The sequence below is a fragment of the Solanum tuberosum genome, unplaced genomic scaffold, assembly GCF_000226075.1.
Source record: "Solanum tuberosum cultivar DM 1-3 516 R44 unplaced genomic scaffold, SolTub_3.0 scf00038, whole genome shotgun sequence".
Classification (NCBI taxonomy): domain Eukaryota; kingdom Viridiplantae; phylum Streptophyta; class Magnoliopsida; order Solanales; family Solanaceae; genus Solanum; species Solanum tuberosum.
In genome coordinates this window covers 1,129,897-1,156,841 of record NW_006238966.1, presented here as the reverse complement: position 1 = coordinate 1,156,841, position 26,945 = coordinate 1,129,897, and the positions used below count along the sequence as shown (strand labels likewise).

The 26,945-nt window shown below is 38.4% G+C and overlaps 1 protein-coding gene across 1 annotated transcript; it reads left to right on the top strand.

The window, feature by feature from the left end:
• Positions 1-6,545: 6,545 nt before the first annotated feature.
• On the top strand, positions 6,546-7,244 carry LOC107059820 (uncharacterized). The gene has a single exon (XM_015306829.1). It carries the CDS (start codon positions 6,546-6,548, stop codon positions 7,242-7,244), a length of 699 nt encoding a protein of 232 aa, XP_015162315.1.
• Positions 7,245-26,945: the final 19,701 nt, after the last annotated feature.

The window sequence follows — 26,945 nt, the reverse complement described above, 5'->3', positions numbered from 1 at the left end:
TACTAGAGCCAAACTTTATGGAACGACTTAGATAATGAAGAAGTAAGATTTCTTAAACATCCAATAGCTTCCTATTCATAAATGTGGGAAGCTTCACATTTATGAACAAGAATCTACTAGACGTGGTTTGAGACAATCCTAGAAACATTCTAAGCCTTGTTCTCTGATTACTAAGTTTGTCACGACCCAGGGGTATACCCTAGATGTAACATGGCGTACTTGACCCCGAAGGGGTCTCATACAAGACCTTCGAATATCATAACATAAGATAATAGAAAAGTATGAAAATTTATAACTTTATCCATACAATCGAACTCTTCATAAAATGCAAGCGAAAGTCTTACTACACTTTGTGTCAAACCATCTAATACAACTTTTTGAATAAATTATTGGTACACAGCCCATACAATTGTCTCAACATGAAAATAAAAGACATAAATAGAAAAGTATCTTTGTCCTCGAAGCTATGAGGATTCACCAAATCTTCAACTCCTTGATCTTTAGAAACCTAGCTTAAATATTGGAACTCTAAGCACCGAACCCTACATTTGATTAGAATGTAGGAAAAGTATGCATTAGTATAAAATGTACTAAATATGTTAGCTAGCACAACATCATAAGAGCATGTCAAAATGGTTAGTCGAAATGAGACATAAGCATAAGAGATAATAACATATTCATAAGCATAATCTCCAACATAAGCATCATATAAGCACAAGTCAACATAAGACATAGTTATTGAGCATATGAGATACATTATTTTCATGGCATATTCTATACTTAGACATTCATATCATAAGAGCACTACATTTCTAAGTAACCTCAAAGCATACTTGTGCAATGCATGAACGACATCCCATAATACCATCCAAGCTAAGTACCCCTTTTTGGTCATCTTAAACATCGTCTCTATACCTAGTCAAGTCTTACACTTTAATAAGTAGCTTCAAGTCAAACACGTGCAATGCATGAAAGGCATCCCATAATACCATCCACACTAAGTAATACTTTTGGCAATCATACTAATCACTGTAAACATTTAACTCTCAAGCCCTACTGATTCATCATTGTAAATTACAAGCCTTACTTCATACAATCATCAAGCAATTCAAGATCACAAGACCAACTAGTCACAAGCCTCCTTCTTAGGCAATTCTAGTCATGTTTCATTCTAAATCCCCTATTTCAATCATTACTACTCATGATCTATCACATGTATTTCAATTTAGTTCAATTCATGGTCATGTAGTCTTATTCTTGAACAACTACTACACATGATATCAATTATAGAAGATCAATTAAGGATCATATATTTCCCTTCACAAGGCATAAACCCATATACTTCAATTTCTTCAATTAAACTAGGGTTGGACATGGAAAACATATAAATTCATGATAATGTCCTCATTCAATGCTAAAACAATCATAATTGGGTATTATCCTCTCATTTGGAATCATACCCAACATTACCCACAACATAGGAAGAAACCCTATCTAGAATTTGGGGTATTTTTCCCAAATTGGGGGAAATCTAGGGGGCTCTATGGGTGAAAGAACCCATAGATGAATAAGTTAACATACCTTTATTCAAAGCCCTTACACAAGCTTACAATACTGGAGTCTTGTTCTTGACCTATGCTTCAAGCTCTATCTTCTTCTTCAAGTCTTGAGTTTTCTAGATAGAGAATTTTTAAGATGAAAAACTTAGGGATCTTTTGTGGTTTTGGAATAAATAACTTAGTTGGGGTCTTTAATAACTTAAAATAGTTTATATAGCTGTATATTGTCCATATAAAATGACCCCCACTTAATACCAACTCAAATTTTTTTTACTAAAAAGCCCTCGACTAGGAAGACCCTTTCCAGGGACCACGCCTATGTTCACGACCCGTCAAGGGGACCACGGCTGGTGGTGGTGCCCGTGGTCCCTTGACCAGTACCCTATCCAACTTGAAAAGCCTCCCATGAGGCTGAGGCAACACCACAAGCCTTCCCACGGTCAGTGGTCCTTACCATGTGCCATGAAGTGGCCCGTGAAGGGGAGATTTTTCCTGTCAGCCTTGGGAAATCACTGCCTCATTAACCACGGGTGGTACCATGACTCCTGGTAGCCACCACGGGTCGTGAAGGCCCTCGTAGTCATGGTGGGCAATGGCTAGGTGCTTTCTTAGCTGCCTTGGCCCCCTAACCATGGCCTTCACCAAAATCCTTTCCCTTAACCCTAACTTAAGACTCTAGTTTAGTCTACTAGTGTTTGGGGTATTATAACAGTTAATTCCTGGGGTGAGTCAGAAAACCATGAGATTGAGCCTATTTCCATTTTCTCTCACTAGGGAGGCTACAAATTGGCTGAATGAGATGTTAGATGACTAAATTAGAAAATGGAATGACCTGAAGGAAGCTCTCTTGGAACGTTTCTATCATGAATTGAAAGAGTTGCAGATAAAAGATGAAATAACTTCACACAAGAAACTACTAGGGGAGCCAATGCATGATACTTGGTGGAGACTCAGCCAAAAGCTGAAAAAGTGTTCAAACCATGCTCTCACTGAGAGACATTTGAACATGTCTTCTATAGATCACTTAATTATGTTACTAAGCATGTTGTTAATGTTGTTTGTGGTGGATTATTCATGAGAAAACCTTTTGCTGAAATCATGCAGCTAATGGATAAAGTAGCGAAAACTAATAGAGCTTGGCGCACCAGGGAGGCTGAAGTGGAAAATCTGGGAGTCACTTTCGGGCTATCAGTTGAACAAAGGAGAAGAGAGGAAGAAAGGGATCAAGATATGGCTCATATACGAACCTAAATGGATCTACTCACAAAGCATATCATTGCAGGTTCTGAGAAGGTGAATGCTATAAGGATCCCAAACCGGAAAGAAGATTAGGATATCGATCTAGATGAGGAAGCTAAATACTTGGGCAACCAAGGAGGTTTTTCAAAAATATAACTCGGGAAACCAAGGTTATAATTCTGGAAATGCAGGTCAGAACTATTCCAGGGAAGGACATTATGACAGGCCAGCAAATAGAGAGCAGGGAAACTGGCAGAACAGAGATGGTTACAAGAATGATCGCAGTGGTGTGTATGTGCCCCCAGGTAATAGATACCGTGCAAGTGGTAGTTCCAGTGGGTTTAAGCTGGAATATATGTTGGCTAAGGTTCTCCAAAAGGTTGAGTCAATTGATGCAATGGTGAAGGAGATGAAATGTGACTTCTCTAGTATGAGTCAACTGGTAGACTCTCACACCACCTCCATAAAATAAATAGAGCAACAGTTGGGGCAACTTTCAGCATCACTGAACCAGAGGAAGAATGGGTCACTACCAAGTGATACTATTCTGAACTCCAAGAAGGACGAGCATTGCACTGATATCTCCACAAGGAGTGGTAAGATTCTGAATAAACCTATTTCTGCAGGTACTGAGCAGGAACAAGGGTTGGAGCAAACTGGAAGAGAGGAGACTGAATCTGAACAGGTAGATGGCATGGAAGACGCTCAACAAATAGAAAAACCAGCATGAGCAAAGGAAAACAAGGCTGAGGAAACTATGCCTTTACAACAAATAGCAAGACCACCTCCTTTATTCCCTCAAAGGCTTAAAAAGAAACTTGAAGATGGGAAATTTTCTAAGTTCACAACCATGCTGAGATAACTATCAATGAACATCCCATTGGTGGAATACCTAGAGCAGATGCCAGGATATATTAAGTTCATGGTGGACTTGGTCACAAAGAAAAGAGCTGTAAGTTTTGATTTAACTGACAATGTTCATCACTATAGTGTAGCCACAAGATCTCTGGTACAAAAGAAGGAGGATCCGTGTGCATTCACCATACCGTTCACCATTGGATCATTTGAGTTTGCAAAGGCCTTGTGTAACTTAGGGGCCAATATAAATCTGATGTCACTGGCCATCTACAAGAAACTAGGGTTAGGAGTACCAAAACGCACGACAATGAGGTTGATGATGGGAGATAGATCGGTGAAGCGACCTATAGGCATTTTATGTGACGTGCTTGTAAAGGTGGATACTTTCATCTTTCCAACAGACTTCGTGATGTTGAATTGCAAAGTGGATTTTGAGGCTCCCATAATTTTGGGTAGACCATTTCTAGCCACAGAACGAGCATTGATTGAAGTTGAGAGTGGAGAATTGAAATTCAGACTCAACAAGGAAGGGGTAAAGTTTAAAATTTGCAGGTCAATGAAGCAGCCCCAAGACATGAATGTGGTGTCTGCAATAGTGGCCTTTGATGAAGGAGAGATGGGAGTAACTATTGAGGAAAGGCTTGCGGTCGAAACAATAGCAGCTGTGTTGATGGACTTTGAAGAGGATTTCCAGACTGATTATGTGGAGACAATGAATTCTTTATAGGGCATGGGAGCACACTCTTATTCTCCAAAGAAGCTAGACTTGGATTAGAAAAACAGGCAAGTCCTCCAGCAAAACCATCTATTGAGGATCCGCCAGTGCTTGAACTAAAACAATTACTCAGTCAGCCGAGGTATGTATTTTTAGGTACTAACAACACTTTACCTGTGATATTGGCTGCAGAGTTGAATGATGGACAAGTACAAGCTGTGAATAAAGTGTTGATAATGTATAAAAGGGCAATTGGGTGGACCATTGCTGACATCATTAGGGTATCTCCGGGTATATGCACTCATAAGATCAAACTTGGGGAGGACTGTAGCCCAAGCATTGAGCACCAGAGGAGTTTAAATCCACCAATGCAAGAGGTGGTCAAAAAAGAGATCATCAAGTGGTTAGATGTTGGAGTTGTGTACCCCATTTCTGACAGTCATTAGGTCAGCCCTGTGCAATGTGTGCCTAAAAAGGATGGTATGACAACAGTTGCCAATGCAAAGAATGAGTTGATCCCACAGAGACAAGTCACTCGATGGAAAGTGTGCATGGACTACATAGAGTTGAACAAGTGAACGTTGAATGATCACTTCCCAATGCCATTCATGGAACATATGCTTGACAGATTGGTTGGAAAAGGGTGGTACTATTTTTAGATGGATACTCTGGGTACAACCAGCTATCAATAGATCCTGAAGATCAGGAAAAGACTACTTTTACATCTCCTTATGACACCTTTGCATTTAAACTCATGTCATTCGGACTATGTAATGCACTAACAACTTTCTAGAGGTGTATGATATATATCTTCTTGGACATGGTAGAGGACACTCTGGAGGTATTCATGGATGACTTTTCGGTGGTTGGTGACACTTTTAATGACTGTTTGTTTAGTCTTAGTAGGGTTTGTGAGGAGGCCAATCTAGTGCTAAACTGGGAGAAGTGCCATTTCATGGTTAAGGAAGGCATAGTCCTCGGTCACAAGGTGTCACAAAAGGGATAAGAGGTAGACAAAGCCAAAATTGAGGTTATTGAAAAGTTGCCTCCCCCTATATGTGTGAAAGGTATTTCCAGCTTTTTAGGACATGCAAGATTTTATAGGTGATTCATCAAGTTTTCGAAAATTTCACATCCCTTGTGCAAGCTTTTGGAAAAGGAGGTGAATATTTGCTTTTGATGAGGCATGCCTAAAAGCTTTTGAATACCTGAATGAGAAGCTGATTTCTGCCCCAGTGATCATTGGCCCAGATTGGGCTAAACCATTTGAGGTAATGTGAGATGCTAGTGGTACTTCCTTAGGAGTTTTGTTGGGGCAGAAGCACAATAAGATGTTCTATCCGATCTACTATGCCAACAAGTCACTAAATGGAGCACAAGGAAACTACAGAGTCACTGAACATGAACTACTGGTTGTTGTATATGCCTTTGAGAAATTCAGGGCCTACTTGCTAGGTACTAGGGTGATAGTCCATAAGGATCATGCAGCTTTGAGATATCTCATGGAAAAGAAAGATGCAAAGCGAATATTGATCAGATGGGTGTTGCTGCTTCAGGAGTTTCACTTTGAGGTAAAGGATAGGAGAGGTTAAGAAATCTAGGTGGCTGATCACATGTCTATGTTTGATGCTGAAAAGAAAGAGGAACTTGAGCTAGATAGCAATGACTCATTCCCAGATGAGTAGGTATTTGCTGCAACTCTTGATCTTATTTTTTGGTTTGCTGACTTTTCTAACATTCTTGTTAGTGACTTGATGCCTGAGGGGGTGACATTTCAACAAAGGAAAAGGTTCCTGCATGATGTGGGTAAGTATTTTTTGGATGAACCCTATTTGTAAGGGGTGTGTGAAGATAATATCATCAGGCGATGCATCCCTGAGGCTGAGATATTACATATTTTAGAGGCCTATCACTCCTTTCCAATGGGTGGCCATCATGGAGGAGCTACGACAACACACAACGTACTTTAGAGTGGGTACTACCGACCTATAATTAATCATGATGTAATGGATATAGTGAAGAGCTGTGATGTATGCCAGCGGCAAAGATCCATCTTTTGGCACCACTAACTACCAATGACACCCATTCTCGAAGTGGAGCTATTTGATGTGTGCGGAGTAGATTTCATGGGCCCATTTGTGAGTTCCTTTGGGAAAAAGTATATACTAGTGGCAATGGACTATGTGTCAAAATGGGTTGAGGCAGTTGCTCTGCCTAAGAATGATGGCAAAAGTGTTGCAGGATTTCTAAAGAAGAATATCTTCTCAAGGTTTGGCACACCGAGAGCTATTATCAATGATGGGGGTTCCTATTTTTGCAGTAAGGTATTCAATTCTCTTCTGGCAAAATATGGGGTTAAACAACACAAGGTGGAACCACATTATCACCCGCAGACCAGTGGCCAAGGGGAGGTATCAAATAGGGAAATAAAGGCTATTCTGGGAAAAATGGTGAATACGAACAGAACAGATTGGGCAAGAAAGTCAGATGATGATCTATGGGCATATCAGACAGCTTTCAAGACGCCTATTGGTATGACTCTATATCAATTGGTGTTTGGAAAGGTATGTCATTTGGCGGTTGAGCTTGAGCATAAGGCAATCTGGGCTTTGAAGAAGTTGAACATTAGTTGGAGTAAAACTGCAAACCTTAGACTGGATCACATCAATGAGATGGATGAGTTACGCTTGAGAGCATATGAGAGGTCTGCACTGTACAAGGAGAGGATGAATTTGTATCATCGTAAGCATATCGAGGAAAGAACCTTTACTCCTGGTGACTTGGTGTTGGTTTACAACTCCAGACTTCGTCTGTTTCCTGGGAAATTGAGATCCAAATGGTCTAGGACGTTTAAGGTAACTTATGTATTCTAGTCGGGTTTTATTGAGAGGTCCAAGACCAATGGTAAGCTAATCAAAGCATACTTGGGTGTTCCAGAAGAAGTGAAAATAGTGGAGGAATGTAAGCTTGATGAAGTATGAGTACTCAAGTACCTGCGTCGCGCGGCGACGTTAAATTGTGCACTTCTTGGGAGGCAACAAAAGTTTGTAATTGTAATCGGTAGTTTACATTTTATCATTTTCTTTCTTTTTATAGAGTCACTAGGTGTTGATGTGTGCAAGGAGGACTTGAACTATGAATTGTAGAACTGGGTGAAGGAAGCCCTTCACAGGCAATCCCACAGTCTGTGTTGCCTTTCACAGGCAACTTCACGGCCCGTCACAAGAACCTACCTCATACGAGAGCTACTAGAAATTGGTTCCCAGAAAGGTTCATGGTTCGTCAAATCTTGTACAGAGAGTCTAGCTGTCACGACCCGAGAGCACCCCTTAGTCGTATCATGGCGTATTCGACCCCGAAGGGATCTTATACAAGCCTCATAACATTCATTCATCTCATGGGTAATAAGAATAGTGCGGAATTAAAACTTTTCTTAATAAATCAAACAGTCAAAAACACATTTATAAAGCAGCAGAATACTAAAGTCTCACATGGCCATCTTAGACAACTTTATACAAGATAGGGTCATGGCCCTTTACAATCGAAGTCTTAACAATAGTCTAAAATGTAAAATAACTTAAAACATGAAAAGCCCTTGTCCTCACTCTATGAGGACATACCCAAAAGATGTCTTGGAAGAAGTCTATTCCAAGCTCAAACTAGAGAGATCCACTTTGTTACCACAACCTACACTTGTAGTAAAAACATAAAAAATGAATGGGGTTAGCACATAAAGTACTAAGTATGATAGCCATGCAAAACATGCTCAGAAAGGACATTTGTTTAAAAGACATGCTTTTATGCTATTTTAGTAAAACTTCATGCCATACAAGTATAAGAGTCATAATACTCAATCATAATAAACATACACGTCATTTATCACAATGGAGACGTGTTCAACTTATAAACCCATTACCTTTACCTTTCACCATTCACCTTAAGTAACCCTCAGGCAACACTTTGTGCAATGTATGGATAGTGTCCCATACCACCATACACACCAAAGCATCACCTTAAGGTCACCAAAGGTGAACTCACATGCATCATTTCAAACTTCATCAACATTCATTCATAAGAGACACAACATTACATAAGACATAATCACCACATAAATACCATCATCTAAGATAACTCTAACTCACACTTGTGCAATGTACAAGTAGCATCTCATACTACTACTCACACTAAGTGCTCCTTTGAAGTCACCATAGACTAGGCACATTAATACCCAACTAGTCATAAGCTCAACATTCCTCATTAACATGATCATAAGAATCCATTCATTACATTAACATTATAAGGAACACATCATGACTCCTCTCAAATGCCCACTTGTGCAATGCAAAGATGACGTCCCATTTCACCACCCATACTAAGTAGTACATCCTCAAGAAACCATAGTTCATTAACATTATTATGGGGTAACCCTTAATCGACATAGACCATGAGAGGTTGACATGGAATCCCGGCGTCACCCTCACTAGATAAGGGATTCCTACTTGCCTATGGTAGGACCATTGTTCTTTAGCCTTAAGTGGATTCCACTAGCTAGACATATGTGGGCACATAGTTATGGGAGAGGGGGATTGCTTCTAGATACCCCGCCTCAACTAACGGATGAGCATCCATCCCAAGATATTGCTACTAAGTACCCCGCCTCAACTCCCAGATGAGCACCCATCTCTAACCATATCCACTCGGTGCTTAGCATTTTCCCTCATAGAGTACATTACATTAAATACAGTAGTTCATTATGGGATAAAAGATTGCAACTAGATACCCTACCTCAACTCATAGATGAGCATACATCTTAAACCAAACATTCACTAAGACGGGATATAGGGATTGTTACTAGATACTCCGCCTCAACTCCCGAATGAGCATCCATCCCATCCCACATTCATTCATTGGAAAGCTCATAGATTCAAAGATGAGAATAGCCTTTCACCTAAAGAACCCCATTTCATTCATTAGAGAACAATCGAGGATAACCTTTCAATAGACTCAACATTCATTATCATTATCATTTACCTTCATTCATTCATTCATTCATTCATGTGTGTTTCTATGTGAGAATAGCTTTTCACATAATTACCATCATTTACAAGTGTTAATAGAGAGATAACATTCAATTCTAACATAATTAGCTTCTAAGCAAGATCGTCTTTCATTCATTTAGATCACACACATGCTTCACATCACATTCATATATATTCAACATTATCATAATACCTCAATTCATCAAGTTATGCCTTCAAGGCCACGATCACAATGTACATGATAAGTAAACACCTCCACCTTTCAAGTGGATCAATATACCAGTAAGTAAACACCTCCACCTGTCAAGTGGATCAATAATCCAAGCACAATTATACATTCACATGAAATTAGGTCAAACTTGCCCTTTCAAGGCAATAATCACCAATCCTCAATTCACCAACAATTCATTATAATTAGACATAGATAATGATACAAATCAATAATCTAAACCAATCTAAGAATGAATCCATCATCATTCATTCATAATCAAATAAACCACTTCATAAGGCCAAATTTAGGAATTTAGAGAAATCATGGGTTCATAGAGTTTTTCATCTTAAAATCATCCATTAAAGTCAATATAATCATATTTTATCAATTGAAAACGTTTGATGAAAGAACCCATGAGATTGAGTGATATCCTAACTTTTTGTGATTTGAAAACTTTTTTGAATTAGCTCCTTGAATGGAAGATTAGACGAGGATCAACGACACCATACCTATTAGATGAGAATCCACGAAATCCCCTTGAAAAAAATAGCTTCGAAAATCTTGATGAAATTGACCTTGGAAACTTGAAGTCTTCTATGGAATTCTTAGAGAGAAAGTAGTTTGAGAGGGAAGGGTTTTTGATTTTGGAATTTGAAGAATGACATCTGAATTAGCATTTTATTGTTTTAATACCCTTAAAATATGTTAATACACCTAAAATAACCGTCCATTCACTTTAAAAGACTTGGGGTGAATTTTCCAATTCACCCCCACCTTGGTCGTGTACATGACAACAAGCAGGTGCCAATCCACGAGCCACCATCCACGGACTGTGGATGGATTGACAGCTCCGTGTTGTGCATCCGTGGATTGGGAGAGAGAACCTCATTTGGGGGTCGTACACAGGCCTGATCCATGCCCAAGACCCACGAGCCGAAGATTGATCTACTGGCCATGAATGGATCTCGTGTATCAAGCTGTTTTGACAACTTTTGGGCTGATGTTGGGGTCCTCCCCAAGGACCCCTTGAGTTTTAACCCTCATACCACACTCCAAAACTTCATTACAAGACACTTACAACACACTAGTTCAACTTACTAGTTTCTGTGCGTTATAGTCATATCTTGATGTTTAACCCCTAAGTTGTTCAACCATGACTCAGAACGACATAATACACCATCAAAACTCAAGACGAACACAAACGAACACACATTAGGCTCTAATTTTACTAGTTCATTTTTAGTATCGTTACATTATCCCACACTTGGGATCATTCGTTCTCGAATGACACTTAAAACAGATTAATTGGGTAACGACTCAAGACTAGGAGCCCACAATCAAGCATGCAACATCAATATAAATGCATAAACATAGGAGGAAACATCAACTCCACATCAACAAGTTCAATACAATACAAGCAAGTAGGAACTATATCTACAAACTCTTTATGCATCAAGACTTCACATTTCTCATTTCATTGGAGGAACTTCCTTCTCCAAATCACATCTTCTCATCACAGCATCATTAGGCACATTATGCAATTACTCTCAAAATCAAAATTAAGCATGTTCAACCTTTATCCTCATGAAGCATATAGACAATTCATATCAAACGCACATCAACATGAGGAACATAAATCATGAAAACTCATTTTCTCATTTACATAAGAATTCAACTAGAACATGCATAACATAAGGAGAACATGGAAAACTCTTATCCACACAAGACTCCAAAACATGAACAATCTACTAGGAACTCTTGGTCTCAGGCTCGAATAAGAATAGAAGGAAAGAGATAAGGATATCAACAGTCACCACAACCTTACTACTCAATGTACCATCCCTCACTTAAGGGTAATCCCAAGTAAGGTCAACATAAGACAACATAAGAACTTCAATAGGACATCACAATTCTAAGGAACTATCAATTTACTGGTATCATCCGGATTAGCTCCCTTGTCATTGTTACCTTGAAGCACGTAGAAACAGTTTCTCTTTGGAGCATTAGGATCCGGGCCATCACGAGAACTTTGGTTGGCCTCTCTATCTTTTTCCGGAAGTGTTGGGCAATCCCTCAACTTATGACCCTTCTTCCCACACCCAAAGCACCCATCCGTGCCAGCAAGACACTTACCTAACTGTTGCTTCCCACATGGAGCACATCTGGACCTTTCAAATGAAGAACCACCTCCATTCCCTCCTTGAGGTTTAGGGTTAGACACCCTCTCATTGTACCATAGAAGAATCTTGGTTGTAGTACCTCTTTTTGGACCTAGGTTGACCTTGTTCATCCGGCCTAGCCCTTTTCAAATCCCTATTCTTCTTCCTAAGCTTTGTCTCCTCAATTTTTTTAAGCATATGTCATGAGCCTAGAGATATCCCTATCATGATGGATCATTGTCGTACGACATTTTTCTTTAACCAAACCGGACACCCCCATTACAAACTTATTCATCCTAGCCCTAGAATTTGCCACCAATGTTGGATCATACTTAGAAAGTTGGCTGAACTTGAGAGAGTACTCCTTCACACTCATACCCCCTTGACGGAGGTTCATGAATTCCACCAACTTTTGTTCCCTCAACTCTAAGGGGAAAAACCTATCAAGAAGGCCGTCTTAAAAACTCCCCAATCAACCGGGCCCACTCTCATGGGTCTCTCATCTCTCCATTGCTCAACCCACACTTGGGCTATGTCTTTCAAATGATAGGCGGCTAGCTCCGCCTTTTCTCTAGAAGATACACCCATGGCATCCATCACTTTGAACACATCATCTATGAAGCCTTGGGGGTCTACATCCACTTTAGAGCCATGGAAGGTAGGGGGATTCATCCTTGTGAAATCCCTAATTCTAGAAGCGGGTGTGCTTGCATTGGGATTCACTTGAGGTCCAACTTCTCGGTTAGCTTGGGCAATTAAGGCTTGAGCTTGAGTGGTGACGGCTTGGGCTTGAACCGTCATGTGTTGGGTCAAAGTTTGGAAGGTAGCCCTTATCTCCATATTAGACATGGCCCCTTCATCATTAGGAGCTTGAGGTTCCCTTGAGGGGGAACCTCGTCATTGACATTCTCCTCTTGAGCCCTCCTTGCATTAGCCCTTCTTGTATTCATATTCCTATAAACACAAGAGAAGGATTAGGAAACACTACAACATTTTATGTCTACAACCACCCTAGAAAACTGTGGCCTAAACTATGGAAAAGTGTGGCGTTTGATAAAAGGCCACACTTTTTGACTTTAAGCCACACTTTTCCAGGGGTGGCCGAAAGAAGGGTAAACCTTAGAGTTTAGGAGAAACTTTTCAAGTGTTGTCTTATCAGCTACGCTTAAAAGCGTAGCCTAAAAGGGAAAAAGGCCACGCTTTTCAGTACCTCATATAGCAACACTTCTATCTCGTACAACTACACTTTCAAACGTGACCTTTGCTTCCTTATTTCCCACGATCTTAAAGTGTTGCCTTTTCTATCTTATGTTTGACAACACTTTGAATTGTAGTCGTGCATACCACAATTTATAGTCCTTTGGGTACACTTTTAAGTGTGGTAATATTATTTTGGCTATAAAATATTTATATGCCACAATTTCTAATTAAAAAATACCAATATTGTTTTGCAATAAATAATCTCAAACATTAAATTAACTTAGCAGTAATTAAAATATATAGATTTGTAATAAACATAAAAAGATAGTATGTCTTGTGTACATACACATACATATGAAGCAATATTTTAAATACTAGATATCAGGCGCCCGTGCAAGCACGGGCCCAATAATAACCAAGAAGAAGTTCATGTGTGGTTGTATACATGGACGACATTCACAACACCTCCAGTGTGAATTACATGATTATCATATCTCCAAAACATGAATGTAATGTGATTTGTTTCATTTTATTCGTCATTATTGTGCACATAAATTATTTACTTTAGCTGTAATGTCACCGAGGGGAAGAGCACAAGTTGCTGCAATTCCGAAAACCTGAAGTAAGTGAAATTCAGAAGAGATACATGGGAAGTTAGTGTCTCATAGAATTGAATTTGACAAAGAAGCAGAAAAGATCAATTGCATATTATTTTAATATGTATAGTTCTGTATAGGAAGCACAACAATATTGATATGTGTTAGTTTTCTTGATTATGATTAGAAAGTAAAGTTAGCAAAATTTAGTTGATGACCAGTGTAGTTCTGTAACGAATTTAAGTGCATTGTAATCATGAAATGCTCTTTATGTTTTATAGTAAATATCTATAACTATTTTGGTCCAAAGTAGGATGATAAAATCCAAAAGCATAGTAGTTGATGAAAGGTAACTCATAGACATCAAACAAAGAATACTGACGCGGGAAACAAGCTCTATCAAAGCCAGCAAAATTACGGCAAAGAACCTTCTCGACTAAACATCTTTGACACTGCAGCAATACCAAATTATCCCAGTGAGCTCAAAAAAACCCCCGATTAGGAAGAAAATACGTCGTCCAACAGGTGATCACCGAACCATGGCAAAAACAGAACCAGAATACAATTTGCTTATATGTAAACCAAAAACCAACCTTTCCTTAGATGAACTTCATCTTAGCCTTGATTGTGATCTACTTAGGGATCGAGAGCGAGATCATGACTTTTTTTCCCAAGGTGAAAGAGAGCGGAAGTACTTGGGGAGTCCAAAAAATACAACATCGAATAAGTTTCATTTTGGGGCAGCTTGTAAACGAATAAATATTGCATTAGCTGAAGGCAAATCAAAGTATACATGTTCTCCCCTCTGTCCATTACAACTCTTGGAGAATTACTTGAAGAAGTGTTGCCTAGAACAAGAAGCATGGTATTATCTAACATGTTTTCTAAATAAATAGTTAACATAACTCAATAACTTCTCGTTGTTTACTTTCTCACTTCTCCTAAATCTCTAAACAGAATGAACCATATACAACGATGAAAACTCACTCCAAGATTTGAGGGTAAGGAGTACTTTAAATGAACTGTGCAGGTAATTTACACCGCAAAATGTCACATGTAAATATTCATGAGATAATTTGCAAGTAGACTTTAAAATGCTGCCATATACAAAATTTTCGTGGATCTTTCCTGCTAGGATCTTGTGTCTGCAGGTTATAGAATCAGTGTACAGGTTATAGGATTAGTTTATATAGTTGCTGCAATATTCTATAATATAGTGCTCGAAATTTTGGAAAGAGTTGATAACACAGCTTTGTCGGTCTTTGTCCCATCTTGTACTTCTGTTAGGAAACAATGTATTTTGTTCGTTTTCTTGCTTGTGATCCTTGTTCTCGTTCACATCATTATTCTCAGTCTAATTTGAGCTAAAGAAACTAACAGACAGCCTACACATCAAATCTGCTTGATCTAACGACAAGTTGTGTACATCAGATGAGATAACAAGTGAACTGATTGAAAAACTCAAATCTCCACCAGGGCATACATACACGGTAGCAATAGTCGTGTAAACTGGACGTTTGATTGCTATAATGGATCACTGTTTCAAGTGCTAATAGTGGTGGAATAAGATTGTAGCAAGGTTAGTGCTTTCTCGGTTATAGCTTTGTTCCTAGCACGCTTAACCCAATCATCAATGACTGTTGTTGCGTGAGTGACCTTTAAACCCTTCTCCAGGGAATCAACAACTTCTTATAGTTTTCCCTGAGCCAAGAACTCTCATCTTTATTGATGAGGGATTAAATTACATCACCACACTGGCCAGCCTCCCTAACCTGACATAAGTACATAAAATTATATTATGGGGAAGAAATACGAATTCAGTGAACTTTACTTCAATAATCAGATAGTTTATCTCAAAGAAGGGTAAGTGCAAAGAAACCTTTAACTAGGATGCAACACTAGCCAAAGAATGTGTCAATATCCCACCACCACCTGGAGGAATCAGGCCAAAGTGCCGAAGTGTCCCCTTTAATGTATCGAACTGTTGAAATGAGAAGTAATTAGAAACAGAGCCAGTTCATATGTCAATAAGTATAAAAATGCTAGACAGGCTAGGATAACCACTCACATATCTCCACCTTCACAATAGTTTGTAACGATACATATCCTGTTCCCCTGCAAGAAAAATAGTCAATCTTGTTTTGAGGCAACTCGATATAGAATTTTTCTCAAGTCAAGGATAATAATTTTTGTTCTAAATCCTATTCTAGAAACTGAATAACTTAATACCTTCTCGACCCAAGCATCGTCTTAACTTAGCTATCAGATCCATCTGCCATAGAATAATACATACACAAATATAATCAGATATCAATTAGCTTAACATTATGCAGACCTATCTACTCAAAATAATATCATTCCAAGCCAAAGTGAAATTTACACTATAACCCGCAGACACAAGGTTCTAAAACAAGACAATGGCTTGCACGACGATTCTGCTTCACTTTAAAAAAGTAACGACTTTTTAGATTGAAATTGAAATGATTCGATTAACAAGACCCTATAGTTATTCAGTTTAATTTTCAACTGATGAACCTAAAATACGAGCTAGACTTCCAAAAATTGGATCCAAAACACAAGAATATCAAAACCTGAAAGCTAAAATTTAGACATTCAAAGATATAATTTCTAATCTGATAAACCCTATTCAAACAAAATTGTGTTCTTCAGCGATAAATATAAAGGAAATTGCGTTCGTAAGTGAGAAATCTTTGAGAAATCGCGTTCTTCAGCAAAAAATATGAGAGAAAAGCGTGACAAAGACACTTAGCTTCAGTTCATATGTGACAGAGAGACTTAGCTTCAACTCTTGATCAGTTCTTCAAACTTACCTTCAGCTGTTCAGTTCACTAGAGAAAAGCGTGTTCTTAAGTTCATCATAGAAGCGTGTTTTTCTGATTTGGGGAAAACAAAGTTGTAATGTCTTATGAATTTTTTTTGCCCAATAAAAATGGGAGGGAGAGTTAAAAATGTTGGAGGGAATATAATATTTTACTGAAAATTTTAAGGAAAAATTACAGAAATCCCACCTTTTAGTTTACTTATTACCATTATCCCCTATAAGTTTTACAAATCTCCAAAATCCCTCATTTTCGCGCATCAGATTAGTGTATCATGTATAAAATGTACCTCACTCATCAGATCAATGTATCTCGCGCATCAGATAGTGTATCTTGCACATCAGATTAGTGTATCTCATGCATCAGACTAATGTATCATGTATAAAATGTACATCAGATTAGTGTATCATGTATAAAATGTAATGTATCTTACTTAACGATTAATGTATCTAGCGCATCAGATAAATGTATCAGCGCTTATATTATTGTATCCGTTTGAAAATTTTCTGTAATACTTCTATTATTGTATCCATTTTTTAAATTTTTGAGGGATTTCTGTAATTATAAACTTATAAGGGACAAATGGTAATTTTGCCTTCAAAGTATGTGATTTATGTCCTTTGCCCAAATTTTAAAGCCACAGTTGTAATGTGTTGTTTTTACAATTATAAAAATACGACACTTTAAAAGTGTGGCCATATATGTAAAATAGTTGTTGTCAATTATATCATATTGTAACAACGCTTATAAAGTGTAGCTTATACCATTAAAGAATACACTTTGCAAATGTTGCCAATATTATCAAAGCTAAAAGTTAACAATTTGGGCTACGCTTTAGAAGCGTCCCCAAAAACATTTTTGGCAACACTTTGGAAACGTTGTCAAGAATTAGTGTGGCCGTAAGCCTAAAATGTTGTAGTGAAAGACATTTATAGAACTAAACTCTAAGGCACAACTTCAAGAATAATGAAAGAAGTGTAACTTTCTAACGTCCTGTAGCCTCTCAAATCAACCCTAAAACCATTCCCAAAACCTTATGCTCTGATACCATGTTTGCCATTACCCGAGACCACCCCCTAGTCGTAACACGGCGTATTCGACCCCGAAGGGGTCTTATTCAAGCTTCATAGCATTCATTCATCGCATAGGTAATAAAAATAGTGCGGAATTAAATTTTTTCTTAATAAATCCAACAATCAAAAACGCATTTATAAAGCAGCGGAATACTAAGGTCTCACATGGACATATTAGACAAAACTTTATACAAGATAGGGTCATGCTTCTTTACAATCGAAGTCATAATAATAGTCTAAAATGTAAAAGAACTCGGAACATGAAAAGTACTTGTCCTCGGTCTATGAGGACATACTCAAAAGATATCTTGGAAGAAGTCTATTCCAAGCTCCAACTAGAGAGATCCACTTAGTTACCACAACCTACACTTGTAGTAAAAACATAGAAGAAGAATGGGTTTAGCACATAAAGTACTAAGTATGATAGCCATGCAAAACATGCTCAAAAAGGGCATTTGTTTAAAAGACATGTTTTTATGCTATTTTGGTAAAACTTAATGACATACAAGTATAAGAGTCATGATACTCAATCATAATCAACATACAAGTAATTTATCACAATAGAGTCATGTTCAACTTATAAACCCAGTACCTTTACCTTTAACCATTAACCTCAAGTAACCCTTAGGCAACACTTTGTGTAATGTATGGATAGCGTCCCATACCACCATCCACACCAAAGCATTACCTTAAGGTTACCAAAGGTGAACTCACATGCATCCTTTCCAACTTCATCAATATTTATTCATAAGAGACACAATATTACATAAGACATAATCACCACATAAAGACCATCATCTAAGATAACTTTAAGTCACACTTGTGCAATGTAAAAGTAGCATTCCATACTACTACTCACACTAAGTGCTCCTTTGAAGTCACCATAGACTAGGCACATTCATACCCAACTAGTCATCAGCTCAACATTCCTCATTAACATGATCATAAGAATCCATTCATTACATTAAAATTAAAAGGAACACACCATGACTCCTCTGTAATGCCCACTTGTGCAATGCATATATAACGTCCCATTCCACCACTCATACAAAGTAGTACTTCCTCAAGAAACAATTGTTCATTAACATTATTATGAGGGTAAGCCTTAATCGACATAGACCACGAGAGCTTGACATAGAATCTCGGTTTCACCCTCAACAGATAAGGGATTCCTACTTGCCTAAGGTAGGACTATTGTTCTTTAGCCTTAAGTGGATTCCACTAGCTAGACCTATGTGGGCACAATGTTATGGGATAGGGGGATTGCTTCTAGATACCCCGCCTCAACTCACGGATGAGCATCCATACCAAGAGATTGCTACTAAGTACCCCGCCTCAACTCCCGGATGAGCACCCATGTCTAACCATATCCATTCGGTGCTTAGAATTATTCCCCATAGAGTACATTACATTCATTACATTAGTTCATTATGGGATAAAGGATTGCTACTAGATACCCCGCCTCAACTCCCGGATGAATATCCATCCTAAACCCAACATTCACTAATACGGGATATAGGGATTGTTACTAGATACTCCGCCTCAACTCCCGGATGAGCATCCATCCCATCCCAGATTCATTCATTGGAAAGCTCATAGATTCAAAGATGAGAATAGCCTTTCACCTAAGAACCCCATTTCATTCATTAGAGTAGAATCGAGGATAACCTTTCAATAGACTCAACATTCATTATAATTATCATTTACCTTCCTTCATTCATTCATGTGTGTGTATGTGAGAATAGCCTTTCACATAATTACCATCATTCACAAGTGTTAATAGAGAGATAACATTCAATCCTAACACAATTAGCTTCTAAACATGATCATCTTTCATTCATTTAGATCACACACATGCTTCACATCACATTCATATATATTCAACATTATGATAATACTTCAATTCATCAAGTTATGCCTCAAGGATATGATCACAATGTATATGATAAATAAACACCTCCACCTTTCAAGTGGATCAATATACAAGTAAGTAAACACCTCCACCTTTCCCGTGGATCAGTAATCCAAGCACAATTCTACATTCACATGAAATTAGGTCAAACTTTCCCTTTCAAGGCCATGATCACCAATCCTCAATTCACCATAATTAGACATAGATAATGATACAAATCAATAATCTAATCCAATCTAAGCATGAATGGGCATCATTCATTCATAATCAAATAACCCACTTCATAAGGCCAAATTTAGGAATTTAGAGAAATCATGGGTTCATAGAGTTTTTCATCTTAAAATAATCCATTAACATCAATATAATCATATTTATCAGTTGAAAATGTATGATGCAAGAACCCATGAGATCGAGTGAAATCCTAACTTTTTGTGATTTGACAACTTCTTTGAATTAGCTCCTTGAATGGAAGATTAGATAAGGATTAAAGCCACCATACCTATTAGATAAGAATCCACGAAATCCCCTTGTAAAAAAAGATTCAAATATCTTGATGAAATTGACCTTGGAAACTTGAAGTCTTCAATGGAGTTCTTAGAGAGAAAGTAGTTTGAGAGGGAAGGGTTTTTGATTTGGGAATTTCAAGAATGAAATCTAAATTAGAATTTTATTATTTCAGTACCCTTAAAATATGTTAATACACCTAAAATAACCGTCCATGCCCTTTAAAAGACTTGGGGTGAATTTTCCAATTCACCCCACCTTGGCCGTGTACATGACAACAAGCAGGTGCCAATCCTTGAGCCACCATCCACGGATCGTGGATGGATTGACGGCTTCGTGATGAGCATACGTGGATTGGGTCAGAGACCCTTATTTGGGGGTCTTACACAGGCCTGATCCATTCCCAAGACCCATGAGCCGTAGATTGATCTACTGGCCGTGAATGGGTCTCGTGAATGAAGTTGTTTTGACAGCTTTTGGCAGATGTTGGGGTCCTCCTCAAAGACCCCTTGGGTGATCCTTGGGGATTCGTACCCAAACGTTTGAACCCTAAAAATGTCATTCTAAGTACGGGAGTCATCTCTATGATTTTTAACCCTTATACCACACTACAAAACTCCACTACAAGACACTTACAACACACTAGTTCAACTTACTAGTTTCCGGGTATTATAGTCGTATCTTGACGTTTAATCCATAAGTTGTTCAACCATGACTCGGAACGACACAAAACACCACAGAGACCCAAGACGAACACACATTAGGGTCTAGTTTCACTAGTTCATTTTTAGGGTCATTACACTAGCTTCTCTTGAACCTCAAGTAAGTTTTACCTTGTCAGTCATATTCACGGATCTCTCTATGGACAGTGATTCCCTTCACGGGAAACTTCATGGTCCGTCGTCTGCAACCCAACACTGATAAATAACCCCACCCAACCCGCGCGTGAAATAAAGTTTAATTAAAATGTATATTTACATTCCAAAGCACCAAATGTTGGCTTTTCTTCAATTTCTCTCTTCGATAACGGTTATCAAAGGAATAAAAAGGTTTTTCATCATCCATAAGTTCTACATTCATCAAAGAATAGAAACCCTAGTGCTATTTTATCAATAAATTGAAGTAGAGTTCATCTTCTCTCATTTAGGTGGTAATTTTACTCTAAATTAAAAGTAAGTTCTTCTAAAACTTGGTATAAGTTTGATCTTACTAAACAAAAGTTAGATGTACTTTGATTTAGTCGATTTTACCATTATTATGTAATGAACTACCATTGTGGATATTAAATTATCGTGGGTTGGTTCAAATTGGGTGAGTTTGGTGTTGTGTTGTTTGGGTTTGTCGAAATTGGTTAAAATTAGGAGTTTTCACCTATGTGTGCAGTGTATTTGTGTAGATTGGTGGTTGAAGTTTATGGGTATGATCCATTGGTTGATAATTAGTGGTGAATGATGAAATTAGTGTATTGTTTCTATGTGGTTATGGTCATAGTGGACGTTTTGTTCTTGTTTGGATGTTGGCATGAAAAGGTTCATGGGAGAATGCTAAGTGTAAGTCCCCGATGGATTTCACAACCCATAAAGGGCATCACAGGCCGTAAAGTCACTTGTGGTCCAGATTTAGCAAATAACCTACTCATTGGCCAAGTTCACGAGAACCCAAACGGTCCGTGGTAAACTTCACGGACCGTGAAGGCCTTTGTGAACTATACCATTGTATGCCCTTACAGACCAACACACAGTCTCTTGTCCCACGAGGCTCTTCACAGAACTTGGTATCCACCACGACCCGTGTCGACTCCCGTATATAAAAAAAATTAAAATATATTTTTGTTCTTGTACTTTTATTTATGTTTCTACATATCGTTATTTTGGCCGTTCCTAAAGATAGATTGGGTGACAGCATTCATAAGGCAAGACGTCACGTTGTACTTATACAACGGAAGTCAAAGTACCCAATAGCGTGTCATTTTACTGATTTCTGTACTAATTGGTTTTTGTATTTTTCAGGCACTATCATTCCCCAAAGAAAGTCTACAGCCCCACACTCCTCACCTACTTCTTCTCAATCAGAAGGTGATAACGCTACGAGTCTAGAAGTTCTCAGGTTCAGATAAATACCACCATTGAAGACCACCCACCTCGAACTACTAGATCCCATATAGCGAGGGCCATTCTACAGAACACTCATTCCCAGTCTGAAGAGTAAGGTAGTAGTTTCGGTAGCAGTGAGGAATCGGGTAGCCAGTCTGATAATTGTTCGGGAGGTAGTGTAGAGTCTGCAAGTGGCTTTGAGGAAAATGCAACTACACCTAGACCTGCAGTAGGAACCAAAGATAAAATTGGAGCATGGGAAGAGCCAGGTGTTATAGAAGCGGAGGAGGATATTACCACCGATGATACAATGGTCCAATCTATTCACCTCCATGAATTCAATCTCATGGAAAGACAACAACTAAGGTCCGTACATGTTTTCAAGAATGGTGTTGTAAACAATTCGGGCAGCTTTAAGAATAGATCAATCATGCCGGAGGCTAGAGTGGGGGTGGCGGATATCATATCATTCCCAGATATTTATAGGATATTTCAGATGCATCAGTTTGAATGGATTAACAACGCACCTGGAGAATTTTATAGCCACTTAACCAGAGAGTTTTATGCTTTATATGTAGCCACGTTGATGAATTTTGTTGTAGAGACTAAGACAACTAAATGGGGGCAGAAGGACATTGCTAGTACCTGGGACCACTCAACTAAATTATGGTTCGGGGGACACCTATGGATATCTCTGAGTCTACTATTAACAAGATGTTGCATGGTCTAGAATACACAATAGCAGCTTCAGTGGGCCTTTTTTGAGGGAAAACATCATGTTCTGACTAGTGAAACTAATATGGAGGTTCAGAGTTCTTGAGACCGGGTCATGCGTTGGATTGCAAGGAAACTTTCTTCATAGGGGGAGAGTGCAGCTTGGGTTACAAGATCGCAGGTACAAATTACTAACCTTTCACTGTCGTTTCAAGACAAGGTCTAGTGGGTTTTTGTCCATGCATAGTTGCATCCTACAGTTACTGATAACTCCCTCTCTCCATCACTGGCATCTATGGTAGCTTGCCTCATGGCTTGGTACCCGGTAAATGTGGGTCGAATCATAGCGTCAGAATTACTGTATAGGGCACTAAATGAGAGAGCCGGACTTCCATTTCCCTGTCTGATAGGGAAATTATGTCGGCAAGCAAACACCCCTGCCCCAAATAGGCTAGTAGACAGATGGAGTGAGGCATCCAGGCTCACCCAAGCATTCAAAATCAAAGATGTCTCTAACCATCTCTTTGGTGCGAAAATAGGAGCGGTGGGTTCATTGGCAATGGTTTCTCATGTACCACTCGACATTCCACATGCAGATAGAAGGCCTGAGAAGGGGGAATCATCAGAGCCATCTACATAGGAACCTCTGCCACCAGCTTTAGCCTCACATTCCTACTCTATTCCTTGAGAAATTGCTTGCAGATCTGCAACAAACCAGGAACTTAGTCGACCAAAATGTACACCGAATGCCCCAGCTCATAGAGCGCAATATGTTAGCTGTGGAGAAGAGAATAATTGATGAGATGTGGAAGGAGCTGGCTATCTTAAAAGACATGATGGATGGTTTGGAGGTCCATGTCCAAGATCAGATGCAGGTTGTAGGTTCAGTCAGTACTGACGAGGTCAAGACGCATTATGCCGAGATGCAAGCTCAAGTTGCTAAACTGGCTGAGAAGCCAGTACATCTGCCTACTCTATTCATGATAGAGTCATTGATGAACTTGTTCAGTGAGCTACCTACCTCTCAATCCCTTGACGACTTCTAGGGCGAACTCACTAAAAGCAAATCCGACTTGAGAAAACACAAAGCTGGAGAGTCTGATGTGGAGTTGCATGCTGACCTATCGAAAGAGGAAATAAGACAACACAAGAAAACCCGCAAGGCATCGAGGAAAAAGGCAAGAGAAAAAGATGCACTTGTGCAACAACAGCGGGATACGGTGTTAGCTGGCGCTTTTGGTAGCGGAGTACTTGTACCGGTTAGTGGTAGCTAGCTTGATTAAGAGTTTGTTTCTGAGAGTGCACCCATTGATAAGGGTGTTGACGTTGAGCCGGCTACCGACGCCTAGTGCGTCGTAGGTATGACCCCTCCTCACAGCCTTGTATGCTTTGTTTTATTGACTTTGAGGGAAAAGACCTTTTGTTTGGGGAGAGGGTGGTGAGCAACCTGCCATTTTTGCTGTTAGAATGAATGGAGGTTGACTCTGTGTTTTTCTGATAAACTATGATTGGTGTTTTTAGATTTTGACGAAATTGTAAAGTTTGTGTGTGGTGTGTTGTGCAACATTTATTTCTGTTTGAAATGAGAGCCTTAAGCTGAAATTTGACTGTTAGACTATTTAGATTAAATGTTAGGTACTTATTATGAGTTGACCATTGCTAGTCTGAAGAATAAATTGGTGAACCAAAAAACTGAAAATGTAGTCTTGTGTCATGTGTGTGTAAGTTTTGCTTGAAGTCTAACGCTAGGAGTAGAAACTAGAACTTGCCCGAGTAGTCTTGCTTTAGTCTTGCTTTAATCAGAGAATAACTGGATAGGAAAGGATCAGTAGGCCATTTTTGCTAATCCATTGAAAATCAAAAAATAAAACAACCAAATAAAAATCATATCACCTGAACTTGAATTGAGTCTAAAAACCAATTTTGTTCTTACTCACTAAATATCATATACTTGGGTCTCCGAATATAAGATATCACAACTCAGGCCAAAAGCCTAAGTTGAGGGTGATTACAACCCGAGTAGAATGAAAAAGTAAAAAAAAAAAAGAAAAAAATGAGAAGGTTCACTTAGTTAGCTGAAAGCACAAAATGTGAAATAATTAAAAAATAAAAAATAAAAAAAATAATGGTTGCTGGGATTTACTGAAATGAAGAAAAAGAGGGAATCGCTCAAAAAGAGTTATGTGCGAACGAAACTTTGGAAAATCAAGGTACTAGTCACTCACAAACCCAAATATATATTCCCTAACCTGAGCCTATGTTACAAGCTGATAAAGTCCTACAGTGATCCCATTCCAGTTGTTTGAAAGATAGAGCGTAGAAAGCAAGGGCAAGCCTATGGTCTTTTGTTGTTAGTGTTTGAAGTTGTTTGAGAGTGTGAGAGTAGAACTTAGTCCCAATTATCATGAGTGAGGTACTTTTTTGGTGTGAGGACACAGTAATTGCATTTGATAGTTAGATTGTGTTAGATGATAGTACACATGTATAACCATGGTCGACTGTGAGTAATGAGGGTTCATATATTGATCCTTGCATGATAGAATAATTGTTTTGGATACAAATTGTGTTTTAGATGGTTGCCGCATAGTTTCAAAAAGGTTTTGAATGTTTGAGTACTAATTGTATTGTTTTCATCATCACTTGAGGACAAGTAATGGTTCTAAGTTGAGGGTTTTTGATGTGCCATAAAATATTGGCACATTCGATGTTCAAAACTAAGGATTAATACTAAAATTGAGTGTATTTATATAAGTTTTGATGTGTTTGTTGAATGTTTAGATAGATTCTCACCTGAGTGGAAAAATGGAAAAAAAAGCAGAAGATGAATGTTATCAACTGAGGACCACAAGAACCTAGACGGGCTGTGGTCCTTGTAACGAACCGTGGTGAGGATTGTGATGGATTTCCAGTGAAGAGACATCGAGGAGCTTAAATGGGATTGTACCAATTAAAGACCACAGATGACCTCACGGGCCATGGTCCTCACAACAGGTCGTGGTTGTGATTGCAGAGTGGATCTAGTGCTTAGGTCTTTAGAAGATGAAATGTAATGTCGACTAAGTGAAGACCACGGAAGACCTCACGGGTTGTGGTGCCCATAACGGTCTGTGGTGATGATTGTGAAGTGGATCCAGTGTACAGGCTTTGAAGATTCACAGTTTGTTTGGGCCAAGTATAGATCACGGCAGGCTTCACGGATCGTGAAACGTTTGATGGTTTGTCATGTTGCCCGTGAATAGTTGCCCGACAGTTCAGTCCTACTTCGAAGGGGACTCATTTTAGACAATCTATTTGAATTAATTAGGTCATTTTTTGTTTTTATCTCGATATATCTGGAACGAACGAGTAAGTTTGAAATATTCTTAGCTTTGGTTTTGAACGATTAACATTAAATCAAGTTTCAAAGTTGGATTTTCGGTTTTGAATTATCAAGTGCTTATCGATTTTGCATATTTTAATAAGTACTTTATCACAATGTTTTCATTACATATTTCTGTGTGTTTACTTGAAATCATGAGTGGCTAAATACCACAACTGGGATTGTGGGATCTATGACGAAAATCTAAATGTAATTTCGTAAGACAAGTAGAAGGCGATTTATATTTGCAAGGCATAATTCATTTTTTGTTATTCATGTATTCTAATGAATGAATGCATTAGAGTTAGTGTGTATCTCTCATTAGTTTGAGAGAAAAGTGATAGTTGGGAAAAAGTTGAATTAACCTGATGAAATGGAGTCAAAGTTCGAGTTCGAGAGAAAAGAACTTTAGCACTATTATAAGCGAGAGGAAAACTTGTAAACAATGTAGGACCGATAAGACTTGAGTGAAATTTATCTAATCAGACTGAGAGGTGTTAGATATATCTGACTCGCCTATATTTTGCAGAGATAAATTTCCTGAAACTCATTTACGGAAAAACTCTAGAAGCAACATTATGGGGAACACAGTCCTAGTTTCATTCAGTTATAAATACAATTTAATATCAATACTCTGTTAATTGGTAATTCTAGATCTTGCTTAACAATCTTGGTTATTAGAATTTTACAAATAAACTCATTTTACATTCTGCAATTGTTTTCTTTAGGAAGTTATAACAACATTTGGTTAAACGCGACAGTGAAATTATTTATGTACGAAAATTCTCTGTGGGATCGACCTCAACTCACGTTGAGTTCTATAAATTGACTTCGATCGTTTATACTTCTTAATTGAAGTGTAAGTTGGGACGTAT